The following is a 14634-nucleotide window of genomic DNA, read 5'->3' as shown; positions in this document are numbered from 1 at the left end:
AAGGTAAAAACACCGACAACATTGTAATTATTTAAATAGGCTACTTTAGAACTATCAAAACGATTTTCTAAAGGGGGCCACTGATGAACCCTTTAACCGCCAGAGTCTGATATATAAGACATTACATATCCAGCTCATTTCGCCACAGTCTGATAAATAAGACAAAGATCTGATTTGGTTTTTACATCACATTTATAACTCCCGTAACTATGCCAACCTTACTCTGCGTGGTAAAATTACTGTCGGTGGCGACACAAGCACGCTCGATCAAAAATTGCTGGCGGTTAAAAGGTTAAAACAGTCCTCCGGACGTAATCGGCCTGTCAGTTAGAACAAAAAGTTGACAGTTCCGAACAACTGACAGGCAGATACCATCCGGCGGACTGATAATCAGTGGGCCTCTTAATATGGAATTGATATGAAAACGAGTGTGACGTCATAGTCAACTAGGAGAGTGAGGTTTTATATTTCTAACAGATGAATTAAATTAAATTCTGGTGTTTTATTTCGTGCAACGTGTGACATAATTTATTTCAAGTAGAGGACACATCCCTATTGGGTTAACATTAGGTGCACACATAGACCTGCCTCGTGAGGAATATTGCAGCACAAATCCGGTCTGTGTAGACGCGCGAGGTATCTTGCCTTTGCCGCGGGCGAGGCATGTTGTCACAAAACAAGCTACTTCGCGCGGCATTTTTATCACAAAGCAACTCGTTATGTAAAATCATACAGCCTGGCAAAAAAGAGTAGAAATTAAAAAGTGGCAACACTGTAGTGTCATCCCTTTCAAATCAATATATATAAGAGAAAGAGACGACAACTACAGTGTTGCCACTTTTTAATTTCTACTCTTTTTTGCCAGACTGTAAATCTCATAAAACTTATATATACCTAAAATATATCAAGCAAGTTGCAAGTGTCTATAAAATTAACTATAACAAAATTGGTGATATTTTTACCACACTTTTTACATGTAAGAAGACTGGAAACACGTTTTGGAACTTAAACAAGGTAAAAAACACCGGCTCTTAATAAAAAGTGGATCACTAAAAACGGATTGGAATTGGAAAATAATAATTATAAAACATAACATAACTAACATGACAATTAAATTACATTATAATTAACACAAGAAAAAGTTTATATTTTACAGTACTTAAAATACATTTTATAAAATTAATAAATAATACAAAACATTATTTTCAATACTATCTACCGTACAATACAATATCATAATCTACTATTATTCATGCACGTTGTTGCCTCCAGAATCTCGCGAACTAAATTGACAGGTCAATGTGCACAAATGATACCACAGTTTGGCCAGTGCTGTTCATATCGATATTTTCAAAAAAGTTTGAATTAGAGAATATCGCGAGAATTCCCCGCTAGCGGCGCTACTGTTGCGCGATCAGTTAAAATGTATCTTTAAGTAATTTAAATTATTTTACAGATGTTACTTGGTATTTCGAAAATTGTGCAATTGGATAAACATATTGTAGGTAATTAAATAAATATTTTATTATATTTATTTTATTTTATTTGCTAGGAAAACTTATAGCTGTTGTAGGTGATAACATAGAAACAGTAATTTTGGCTCAAAATACAAATAAGGCAGACCCAGACGGGGAAATAAGATAAGATTTCTCATTTATTTTGTGTGGTGTGGACGTAAAAATTAAATCGTCTCGGTGATCCCTATTGCTTCGATTGTAAAGAAGACCAGTCCCTAAACTGGACATTCAAGTTGACAATTAGGTCAGAATTTAAATACAGTTAGACCAAAAAATGTCTGCAGCGATTTTAATAGCCCACGCAGTGCAAGTATTATTTTAAACGTCAAAATTCTATGAAATTATGACGTATTAAATAACAGTTGCACTGCATGGGCTATCAAAAACGCTGCAGACTTTCCGTGGTCTAACTTTAATTATCGATCAATCTCATCTACCGGTCACATTGACACATTGTATAAAATTAAATCACCAATTTTAGATTTATGGCGACAACCGCGAGCTCTTGATATAAACAACTTGCCCCCAAACCTGCATATTAAGAGCCAACAGGAGTGATCATATCTCCGTACAAACGTACTCGACTGCTTTCTCCGTGGGTTTTGATGCTAGAGCAATGATTTTTTTCAACACAAATTAATTTTGTTAATATCTGTGTCGGACCGTTTTGATTTTTTGATATTTTTGTTTTTTAAAGCGCTAGAGCCTTTCAGAAATGGCCAAAATGGCGTCATTGACTATGCCGCAATGAGAGGCGTAGTATTCAAAACTGATATTAATTAGCCAAAAAAGAAAAACAGTCCGGCACAGATAATTTCATAATCATTTAGATTTCCAAATTTGGTTACGATTGGTTAAGTTTTGGAGGAGGAGACAGTCGAGTACGAAACCTCGATTTTTGAGATTTTTCGCCTTGTCCTTATCGCACTAGTTTTAGGAGCCGTTTCCGTTAGCGAGATGGGTATATTTACCTAAAATATTTAAAACTCAGCTCCTGTTTCGTCTTAACATTGAAATTTGTCAGTTTCACACCTCCTGATTTGATTGGTAACGTCACAATCTTACAATCGAATCAAACACTTTTCTCGTCACATTCATAAAAATCGAAATCGTTTGTGACCCCTTTATAATTATCACATGGGTAGTAAGTGCATCTTACTTATCGATATCATTTTATCGACATATACCCCTGACTATTTTTTCTTTGCTATTCCTGGTATCATTTTATTTGTCAAACTCATGTCAATTTAGTTCGCGAGTTTCTGGAGTCAACCTTAGTGTTCAAATGCGATTTTGAAATACATTTTAATTTCCAGAACTTGTATTTTCGAAATAAATACAAGTAGAAGTGACCATATCACTATGGAGTTTTTGTAAACAATTTGCAATTATGCGTCAATTTCTCATTGCGTTTGAACACTAAAATAAAACACAAAAATGCACAAAAAATTATTAAAATAGTTGCCTACTTTAGGTACTAAACTAAGTGTATCTACACACAAAAATGAACCCTCCACGTAAGAAATAAGACGTGAATTCGCATGCAGTCACCTGACTCGTGTGTGCTCAGCGAATCCTCGGAACAGTTGAGATCGGCTACAGAATATTACAATTATTTATTTACAACTTGAAAAAAACTCAAAATAATTTTCTTATAATCGAAAATCATCTAAAATAGGTACCTATTTTAAAATGTTACTCTGACGCACTAAAGCACAGTTTCATAAAAGGTTGGAGCAGGAAATCCTACAGGCGTGTCTGCATCATTGATGTGTTTTTGACTTTTTTTTAATAAATATCTGTATTTATATTTATGTAATACATAATTCGTTGCTAACTTCACCGATTCGGGGCTAATGACACGCCTGCCGTGTCAACAATGTTTTTTACGTGTTGCGTATGACACTGGAGGAGTGTCATCATATTCTATGGCGCATGGCATGGCTGCCGTGTCATGAAATGATTGTTCCGCGCCACAGCCAAAAATTTTCGAAAATGGAACACGCAACAAATCGGTTAATTGATGCAATATTTAGGAGACCACTACACAACTTATTAGTTCATCGCCGTCATATTAGAAACATTACGTCCTCTGGTGAACATGACGACCTTAATTCTTGGTGATATCGCCGGTCCAACTTAACATCTTTTCCGATTGAGCCCTTTTCGCAATCACCATCAAACTAAGAATTTCATCAATATATCATTATTTTTTTTATTATCATAGAAGTGCTTATTATTTTATTATGATAGAAGTGCTTACGTGATAGATCGGCGTGAATTCTGTGGTCTGGCGGCGCCGGCTCCGGTGGCGTGCTCGGCGGCGGGTAGACGCTGAATCCTGCACATATTATTAAAACGTCAATATTTACAAGTATTTTAAAATGTACGCAGTAATGTATGGAGAATTTAACATAGGTACAAAATGAGTACCTAGTGGACTTTTGGCTAAGGTGCATTATGTAATTATATATTCTCAAACCGCTCCATCTCTAAATAGCCATAAAGCAAAGATGTCCTGTCTAGAAAATGCCCCTATCATTCGAAAAATATACATTTTAAAAAGATTCTCAAAATATAATGTTGACTCGATTTTGTTAAGTTATAGCTTTTCATTTTCATCTACATCTTAAATGACATTTTTCGATGACGGGCCATTTTAGGACAATCTGCAAAATATTCGCCTTTTATTTTTACCGTAAACATCTTCTTCTTCGTTACAGTCTTGACAGAGTGGTCGTGGCCTCTATGTAGACTTTTGAGCGACTCGTTTAACGACACGTCGCCATTCCTCCCGTAGAGCTGCTTTCCGTGAGCATTCGCTTACTGTGGCCGACACACTGGCTCTGATTTGGTCGGTCCATCTCATTGGCGATCTTCCTCTAGCCCTGTCACCTCCCACACCCTGCACAACTAGACGTTCTATGGATGTTCCGTCTCGCCGAGACACGTGTCCAAAGGAGTTGAGGAGTAAACATCTTACCTTTTAGAAAGCCTCTGTTCTTGGAGTTGTTGAGTGTATCGCTGTATTCAGAGTCGATATCGGCGCGCGAGTCCGGACCAATCAGAAGGTCCAGCGAGTTGGTCAGCTTATGATCCATCCTAAAAAACATACAAACAATTAGCGTTGCTAATATTTTAAACATTAAAAGTCTATTTACACTTGCTTATTGTAGTGGCAGATGAATATAGTACATTGTAGGAGAGGACGGAAAACCGCTAAAAGATGGACGAGTGAGTTCGAGGGCCGACACGTTAGTGGAGGCCCTCGAATAATACGAGTCCATCTTTAGCGTTTCCGGCCGAGGCATTACATGGTGCTTTTCACGACTACTGCGAGGAAATAAGAAAACATTTGCATAACTATAAGTACTAGCCCGCGATTTCTCTGGTAGCAAGTTACTAGCCACTGCCTGTACTGTCTCTTGAATTTCGGTAGGCGTCAGCGTAAGAATATCATTTTCTTCACTAGAAGAACTCATTTTTATAGCGAGCGTAGATACGCGTTTCTTATGTTTTTTAGTCAAACACAATTTACACTATCCAATTCAGTAAGTATTTTCAGATCCCGCCTTTTTTACTTTTTTTACCACTTTAAGAGGCGTTTTTCTGTTAATTGCCTTCAAACCGACTCTAAAATTAGTAGCGTTTTTGCTAAAAAAAACCATAAACAGCTACAAAAGTCAAAAACGCCTTAAGTGTGAACTGAATGGATAATTGTTAAAAAAAAATGAAGTGAATGGTTTTGTCATTTCTTTTTTTTTAAACAAAAAATTGGTTTCTATAAATAACCTAATTTTATTTTTGAAGGAAAAAGTTGCGCAAAAAAAGACCTTTTATTGTTTTTTATGTTTTAAATGATACTCATTGCTGTAGCGAACTGTCACCAATGACAGATGATGATAACAATGAAACATTGTAGTAGTGGTGGTTCAGGTGGTACAGCTATTGCCTACTTTCCAGCTTGGTTTTAGACCATCTATTGCCACATTTCCGAACAGTGGCGTGAAAAGATATGAACCAATCTATTTAAAGAAGTTAAAGGGCCCCGTTATGGGAGACAATTGATTATGTTCCAATATATTTCACACAGCAGTTTGAAATCTTTATTAACCCATCATTTTCAAACATTGCAAAAGTTTAGCAAAGGAATTCAAAATGTATTTCGAGGCCGACTTTTAGCAAATAATCCGTACGCGCGCTCGATCTATAATGCGGTGTCCGTGTAGTACAGTCCGAGCATACCTGTGATAGCCGACTTGACGATGCTGCGACGTCGCAGGGCGGGCTGTGGCGACGTCGGGCAGGTCGTGAGGTTGTTCCATGCGGAACGCGCGCTCGATCTATAATGCGGTGTCTGTGTAGTCTGTGATGATAGACATGTACAGCGAGCATACCTGTGATAGCCGGCTTGACGATGCTGCGACGTCGCAGGGCGGGCTGTGGCGACGTCGGGCAGGTTGTGAGGTTGTTCCATGCGGAACGCGCGCTCGATCTATAATGCGGTGTCTGTGTAGTCTGTGATGATAGACATGTACAGCGAGCTTACCTGTGATAGCCGGCTGGACGATGCTGCGACGTCGCAGGGCGGGCTGTGGCGACGTCGGGCAGGTTGTGAGGTTGTTCCATACGGAACGCGAGCTCGATCTATAATGCGGTGTCTGTGTAGTCTGTGATGATAGACATGTACAGCGAGCATACCTGTGATAGCCGGCTTGACGATGCTGCGACGTCGCAGGGCGGGCTGTGGCGACGTCGGGCAGGTTGTGAGGTTGTTCCATGCGGAACGCGCGCTCGATCTATAATGCGGTGTCTGTGTAGTCTGTGATGATAGACATGTACAGCGCGCATACCTGTGATAGCCGGCTTGACGATGCTGCGACGTCGCAGGGCGGGCTGTGGCGACGTCGGGCAGGTTGTGAGGTTGTTCCATGCGGAATGCGCGCTCGATTTCCCCTTTCTTCTCCCACACTTCTTTGAAGAACGGCGTGTAGAACGCAGCTGAAAAGTAAAGAGTCCGTTAGTGGAGTAGGATACTTCGCGGTATCCCACTTCTGGATGTTACGTCAATTTGGTTAAACCGCGAAATACATATCATACACAAATTAACCAACTTCAAAATGACTACGTTATAAATTACTGCTAAACACCATATAGAAGAAGTTTAAGAGCGCTATTAGAAATTATTCATTCCGGATTAGCGCCACTAGTATTAGCGGCGGAACCTAATAAGTCTTTATATGTATAATCTTTATAACCAATATCACGGCCACCGAACACTCTGAAAACGACAACCATGATGACTTTTACGGTAAAATATACTTTGCATTTATTTTCAGCACTGCTAGTATATGTAGTGAAGTGAGCGGCGAGTCGGTCCGCAGTAGCGTTGCCTTCAGTGGTAAGTGCATTGCCTAATAAATCGGTGCCAAAGAAACCACTGCCATCCGCTAATGCTAAATACCATTTGTATTGGCATTTTTGATAAGACACGCCAACAAGAACAACGAAAACACTGACCTATATTTAAAAACCAGACGCTCTTTTTGTAGTCTTCATAATCCAAATCACTTACACCGAAAACCTTGAAAACGACTACCAAGATAATTTTCATTATAAGATACTTAAATTTATTCTCAGCACTGCTAGTATACGTCGTGAAGTGGGCAGCGAGCCGGTCCGCAGTAGCGTTGCCTTCAGTGCCGAAGAACGCGTTGGCCGCAGAACCTCCACCGTCCGTTACTGCTACCATTTGTATTAACGTGTTTGCGTTGGTACGCCAACAGAAACAACGAAAACTAATACCAACCTCATTAAAAAAAGAGACGCCGGAATCACAACCATCGAAAACCTCGAAAACGACTACCAAGATATTTTTTTATTATAAAATACTTACATTTATTCTCGGCACTGCTAGTGTACGTAGTAAAGTGGGCAGCGAGCCGGTCCGCAGTAGCGTTGCCTTCCGTGATGAGCGCATGTCCTAAATCGGTACCGAAGAACGCGTTGGCCGCGGAACCTCCACCGTCCGTTACTGCTACCATTTGTATTAACAAGTTTGCGTTGGTACGCCAACAAAAACAACGAAAACTAATACCAACCTCATTAAAAAAAGAGACACCGGAATCACAACCATCGAAAACCTTGAAAACGACTACCATTATAATTTTCATTATAAGATACTTACATTTATTCTCAGCACTGCTAGTGTACGTAGTGAAGTGAGCTGCGAGCCGGTCCGCAGTAGCGTTGCCTTCCGTAATAAGCGCGTGGCCGAGATCAGTACCGAAAAACGCGTTGGCCGCGGAACCTCCACCGTCCGTTACTGCTACCATTTGTATTGGTAGGTTTGGTATGTTCATTGAAAAGGCGCTGTGGAAACAAATATACGTTCATTTAGTACTGTCAAAGATTCATTGATCGTACAGGATGTAAAGTGTAAGACAAATTCATGCTTCAAATTTGACAGCTAAGGTAGATGGCCCTGTACAAACAGCAACACTCTTTACTGTCCATCGGTGGACCTTATGCCTTTTGTAATAAGGTTTACCGACAGTTATATAGTCGCACCAATAAAAGTCTACACAGCGGATTTGATAGCCCACGCAATGTAAGTGTTATTTATACGTCATAATTTCTTAGAAGTTTGACGTTTAAAATGACACTTGCACCGCGTGGGCTATCAAAATCGCTGCAGACTTTTTACGGTCTAACTCTAACAGTGTGGGTAATGGAACGGCGAAAAATTATGAGGTAACTCTAGCTGTCAAAGTTGATTGACAAATTGTTAATACAAATAAATATGGAGCCGTACTTGCCATCTTATTTAGCTGTCTAACTCGATTATTAGAGTTTACACATAAAATCAAAGAAACAGTTAACCCATGATATCTTTTAAAGTGGTTTACTTACTTCAATGTCGCTAAGCTAGCTTTTCTCTTGGCCGAATAGATCAATATAAACCCGTGTATCAACTCCTCTCTAAACTGCGTCGCTCCGTGAAAACTCGAAATTATAACCTGCAATAAATACACACTTGTTGTTTACGAGTATATTTAAAGGTGGGTTTAGACCAAACGAGCGAATGCTCATTTTATCCCCACTCTGCCAAGTTTGTTGTGTGTAAACAGAGACAGAGCATTATTTCGTTGTTCGTCCTTATTTTGCGAAGATTCTAAGAATGCTCGCTCGCTTGGTGTAAAAGACGGACGAGCGTGCGAACAGCCGCCTAGAGCGTTCTCTCGTGTTCGGACGTGCTCGCTTCGGGAAGCAGTTTCTTCAAAGGGTTCTAGTGCTCGAGGGAGTTGACCTATCGTTGTAATTATGGATTGGTCTCAAGAAAAATGTCTTCTAATGATATAAGCCTACCAAAATGCCAGGTGTGTGTGGGAACAAACTTTTGAAAATTATAAAAATACAATTCATCATCAAGAATGAATGCTCTGCTCTGGTTCTAGCTCTTTGTTAGTTTGATCTAAACCCACCTTAACAAACAAAATATAAAAATTTTACCTTCCAATAAAATTATTATTATGTTTCCTATCCACATCGGATATCTTCATTGAGAGAGTAACGCGATCGTTGACCAATGATGCCGCTAGCGTCTATGTAGTCGCTCCGCCCCACGCCGTGACGTAGTTCCGCTTCCACTTCCTGCGAACCGTTGCTCGCTTCCCGCCACTCGCCACCGCCATGTCATTGTTGAGGAGAAGTACCGTCGGCATAAAAGTAGCCTAGTAGCCTGCCAGGAAGGCATTACTCAGATATCCGATGTGGATAGGAAACATAATAATAATTTTATTGGAAGGTAAAATTTTTATATTATGTGTTCCGTACTCCACATCGGATATCTTCATTGAGACCTGTTTATTATCTCCTGGTGGCGAGTTAGCGGGCGCGCAAGCGATAGGGCTACACCTACTGTCATAGAACTCAGAGAACGAATAAATATGTATACACCATATTGCAACCCATGAAATCACAGTGACTCGTTATAATGTGAATTACAGGAAATTGAGAATTGAAATTGTAATCTCAGGTTCGAAACTGGTTTAAGAGAATTCTCATTCGAAATCGCATCCGATCCGCAGAATCTCGGCGAGTCATGTTCCCAATTAACATAAGCGAAAATATCGCTAAGTGAATAGCTTTCCAGCCAATTTAGTTATTAAGTACATCGTGGATCAAAAGCAATCGTAGGCGAGGCCGGCTTGGATGAGACTGTGGCTGAAAGAAATAAGCGAAGTGTCCCCTAACATTTTGTGTAATTCTCGCAAGGTGACGTACCCAGACTACCTACTTATACTGGGTCTATACTTTATTCCGGAGCTTCTAAGAGTCCAGTCGGTAAGACACGTTATCTGGTTTAGAGCCGAATTTCGGACACAAAATAATAGCGTTAAAGTTATCTATGTAATTGCCCGGGCTACAGTGTAGTAGAGTAAGGTCATTGACCCTGCTGCCTGATGCTAACAGCAAAAGTGCGGCAGCTATTCTATCGTACTTCTTCTAACGTACCTAACGTTGTAGGGCTATTTAAATTAGGGCAAGTAGATGTCTCGCGTCCCAAGCTGGTGCTTTGGGAGGCGCTGGTCTCGCTATTAATGGCGTTGGAAGAAGGCATAGTGTCCGATAGTGGTTCATACACAGCACTTGTGAGAGGCTTATGAACGAGTATCGTTCTGAAAGCTAACATGGATAATAGAAATAGACGTCTGAGATAGCTCGCTACTTCACTGGATAGAGGTACCTGGCAGTTGATCTTATTTTTGATGCACCATAAAGACCGTTTCTACATTGTGGCCGTACATGCAGCCTGGACAAGGGGACGATCTAGGGGCTCCCGTTACTGTTTTCTATACAAACACAGTACCGGAATCGGGAATATCCGGTTCTTCCATATTAGTGAGACAGTGACAGTTGCGTTTCGTTCGCTACGTAGCGTTAGACCTTGGCATGTTATATGCATGCGCCAGTCACGCCAGTAGCGGACGTCACTCCTGATCCCGCCAGCTCGGTGTTGGAGCGTCCTATCTGACAGGAGCTACGCCTCATTCTTAAGGTCGTTGGCTCGTAAGGGAGGGCGGTCTGACGTTGTGTTCACTAGGACCGCCAGTAAATTGCAAGCTTACCACAGCTGCTTTAAGACTCCTTATCACGCCGTCGCAGTACACAGACTAGGCTGGGAGGTGGAGACATCCATGCCAAGTCTCACAGGCAGCTGTCAAAGGTCGTGGTAGCAGTTCAATGAGTCTGTTAAGAAATACCGTGGCACAGTGCGAGGGCTCTCGAAAGCGGAGGCCGGCCAACAAGGCGCCTGTCAGGTGAAGACAGTCTCGGCGGCTGCTGGGCGCAGCTGCCACTCGGGCGCGCAGTGACTTCTTGATAAACCGTTGCCCTCGGGGGTTGTACCGACCTGGCAAGTAGCAAGCAACCAGCGCGACCTGTAGACGATCTGCTGGCATCAGCAGTTTTAGCGACAGCCGTAGTAACGGAAGGGATGTAGTGTCGCCGTCGTTTTATGTATACTGTACCGGTGCGGTTGTATGTTTACACTTCTGTCGTCAGCGCTGCAGATGCGGCCCGTTAACGGTTACTCTTCGCTGAAAGGGCCTTACCTCGTACATTGTCTACCAATATTGGAGATTGTAACGGACTGCTTGCATAAGATGAGGAAGAAAGTGGTGCGAGGCTTTCGGCAGCTTCGTGTTGCTGGGGACTGCGAAGGCTTCACCTTCCTCCATGAACTAAAGTTTGCGAATTTGAGACTGAACAGAAGGCATTGAGTCTCATTTCTGCGAGAAACTCTGCAGCAAGGCAGGCCTGTATGTCGCGAAAAAGAAAACTTTCAATCGGTGTGTTGTGCCGCGTGTCCCACGTGATGTCTAGGAGCGTGATGGTCTAATTCGCTTTATCCGAAGAGACACCCTATATCGAGTTAGTATAGGGCATCGAGTTAGTAGCATGCTTTTAAGGAAATCGAACTGATGAAATCAAGTCTTAAATCGATTTTGGCGCTTTGCGTAACAAAACTGTTTCGATAAAGTCGAATACAGACAGATGGAAACTGCTGGAGTCCTCCTGGCCCCTTTCTCTTAGCACCGGAAACTCAAGCTTGTTCAGGCGCAGCGGGTTTATTTGTCCCATTTTGTTTATTATGGCTTTTCGCACGAGTTCGTCTTTGTAAGACGGAACTTAAGCTGGAGAGCGCGAGCAAGCAGAGATAATTATGTGAAGTCTGCAGACCTTTTCGATGCCTTTCACCTCGGTTTCGAGCGGTCGCACAGGGCCTTGTCGCTAGCTGTCCTCTGGTTGGACCACTCCATGGCCTCGAGAAGTCGTAGGAGCTTCGAAGCGACACAGCGAAGTCGATCAGCACCTTTATGAAGCCCGGGAACACGACGTATTTTCCTCTGAGTATCGACATATCTTACCGCTTTCAACTCCGGGCAGTCGAGCCGCGCTAGGACGGGGCTCTTTACGACCTTGTCTGCCGTCGCCGGAGGATTCTTTAACCGAAACCAAGAGCTTAGCGGTCTGTTCGTGCTGTACCATACCATACCTATACCTGCACCATAGCTATAGGCGCCTGCGTACCTCAATGGAACCATGTGGACAGGACAAAACTGATACTGTGGCGCCCAGCGAGCAAGGGACGACATCGTCGTAGTTGCAGCATCGGTGGGCAGCATCGGCGTGATTGTGGCAACCGCCGCCGCTCGGGAGGCGCCGGTGCGTGAAGCTAGGGGCGCCATCGTGCCTGAGGCCGGGCGGTTCATGGCGGCCGCCACTGGTTCGGGAAGCGCTGGTGCGTGAGGCGAGGACCCATAGTGGCGGCCCGCTCTAGAGGCGTTGTCGCGTGAGGCGGGCGGCTCCATCGTGGCGGCCGCCGCCACCGGCTCGGGAGGCGCCGGTGCGTGCGGCGAGAGGCGCCATCGTGGCGGCCAGCTCGGGAGGCACCGGTGCATGAGGCGGTCGCCGTCTGGCTGGCTGGTCTGGGAGGCACTGCTGTGAGGCGAGAGGCGCCATCGTGGCGGCCAGCTCGAGAGGCGCCAGTGCGCAGGTGGTGGTGCCATCGTGGCGGGCGGCATCATCGTGGCGGGCAGCGCCATTGTGGCAGCCGCCGCCACCGCGTCGATGCGTAATGCGAGAGGCGCCATCGTGGCGGCCAGCCTGGGGGGGCAGGCGGTGTCATCGAGCGGGCGGCGCCATCATGGCGGCCACCGTCGCCAGGCTCAGGTGCGAGAGGCGCCGTCGTGGCGGCCAGCTCGACAGGCGCCGGTGCGCGTGACGGACGTTACCGGCACGGGAGGCGCCGATGGCTAGGCTCGTAGTTGCACGCATCATCACGGCGACGCTGTTGCCCTCGGCGGTGCCATCGTGGTGGCCACACCGGCGCGTAGGTCACCAGCGACGTCATGACGGCCGGCAACCAACGCGGCGATCGTCGCTGTACTCGTAGCATTTCCACTGCTTACACGTAACTTACCTTCCTTCCGCTCGAGCAGTCGGGACGCAGAAGCGGTCCGCCTTCACCTTGGCGCGATCCACCCGCGATGCGCCCGCAGCTGCAGGAGCGGCCGTGTGACGTCTCGCAGAGCCACGCGGATCTCTCGGAGTCCCGCTGGACTGGAAGCGTCCGCACCGCAACTGCAGCAATAGGAGCGGGCGTAGCAACAGGAGCGGGCGTGTGACGTCTCTCGGAGTCCCGCGGACTGGAGGCGTCCGCACCGCGACAGGCGTCCGCACCGCGACTGCAGCAACAGGAGCGGGCGTGTGACGTCTCTCGGAGTCCCGCGGACTGGAGGCGTCCGCACCGCGACTGCAGCAACAGGAGCGGGCTCTCTCCCGCGGACTGGAGGCGTCCGCACCGCGACTGCAGCAACAGGAGCGGGCGTGTGACGTCTCTCGGAGTCCCGCGGACTGGAGGCGTCCGCACCGCGACTGCAGCAACAAGAGCGGGCGAGTGACGTCTCTCGGAGTCCCGCGGACTGGAGGCGTCCGCACCGCGACTACAGCAACAGGAGCGGGCGTGTGACGTCTCTCGGAGTCCCGCGGACTGGAGGCGTCCGCACCGCGACTGCAGCAACAGGAGCGGGCGTGTGACGTCTCTCCGAGTCCTGCGGACTGGAGGCGTCCACCGTGGCCCGCAGCGTCGCGGTGTCTCGGAGTCACCTTGGACGACAGCAGAAGACGCGGCGCGCGCGGGCGGGGGTGGGCGCCGGGCCCGCGCCCCCGCGCCGGGGGACGGGGCGCCCCGGGCGCGCCGCAACTAACAACACGAGGTACTCCCAGGCTACTGCCTGAGAACCCTCCGCGAGTGACGAAGTAACTTCTGAACGCCAATAAAATTAGAATATCTTAAACTGGCTCACCGGATGGTTCGAGACAATCCAAACCTCCTTATCAGCGAAGCGCGGCACCCGGCAGCGGCGCGCGCAGGCCGTCCGCCGCCGCGCCGCCCGGGCGCCGCCGCCGCCGCCGCAGGCACGATGACCGCACGTTCCCTCTCCGATGCGGAGCGACTTGTTACCACTTGTTAACAAAAACCACTGACGCACTTCCTACTTCGATCTCGAAAATGCGAGTTAACGGTAACGATTTTAGCAGCATGGAATGTGAAAATTAATTTAGCAAGAAAAAAGTGGGTAGAATCGAAAAGCACCGTTCGATGACTTCGATCGCGAGACCGCCAAAAGACTAATAGTGGCGATCTCTGCCATATCTCACTATTTAATCGACCGAGCTTTGGATCGGAAATGTTAAAGCACCATGCTGCAAAAATATACGCAAAAAATATTTGCGGACCATCGGTCAAGACGGTCGACGAAACAATGTGAAGGCGGTGGCGAGTGGCGGGAAGCGAGCAACGGTTCGCAGGAAGTGGAAGCGGAACTACGTCACGGCGTGGGGCGGAGCGACTACATAGACGCTAGCGGCATCATTGGTCAACGATCGCGTTACTCTCTCAATGAAGATATCCGATGTGGAGTACGGAACACATAATAAATGTATGTATTACAATTCTTCTCCGTCACGAATATCGGCACTGAGAAGACCGAAGCACTTCTGCTCAGTGCTGTAGGTCTAGCATGAGTTGCGTTCTCGCGCTCGACTC

The 14634-nt window shown here is 45.6% G+C and overlaps 1 protein-coding gene across 1 annotated transcript in view; it reads right to left on the bottom strand.

The window, feature by feature from the left end:
- LOC134675660 (rho GTPase-activating protein 190) overlaps positions 1-14634 on the bottom strand; it is an 84382-nt gene that overhangs the window by 29585 nt on the left and 40163 nt on the right. Inside the window, exons 22-29 of the mRNA XM_063533990.1 lie at positions 8430-8536; positions 7705-7889; positions 6371-6518; positions 6067-6316; positions 5915-6012; positions 4501-4619; positions 3781-3858; positions 3069-3113 (exon numbers count right to left, since the gene is read on the bottom strand). Of these exons, the coding sequence (XP_063390060.1) occupies positions 3069-3113; positions 3781-3858; positions 4501-4619; positions 5915-6012; positions 6067-6316; positions 6371-6518; positions 7705-7889; positions 8430-8536 (1030 nt within the window). The remainder of the gene's footprint in view (positions 1-3068; positions 3114-3780; positions 3859-4500; positions 4620-5914; positions 6013-6066; positions 6317-6370; positions 6519-7704; positions 7890-8429; positions 8537-14634) is intronic.

Source organism: Cydia fagiglandana, chromosome 22 (genome assembly GCF_963556715.1).
Source record: "Cydia fagiglandana chromosome 22, ilCydFagi1.1, whole genome shotgun sequence".
In the NCBI taxonomy this organism is placed as follows: Eukaryota; Metazoa; Arthropoda; class Insecta; order Lepidoptera; family Tortricidae; genus Cydia; species Cydia fagiglandana.
This window is presented reverse-complemented; position numbering and strand designations above follow the sequence as displayed.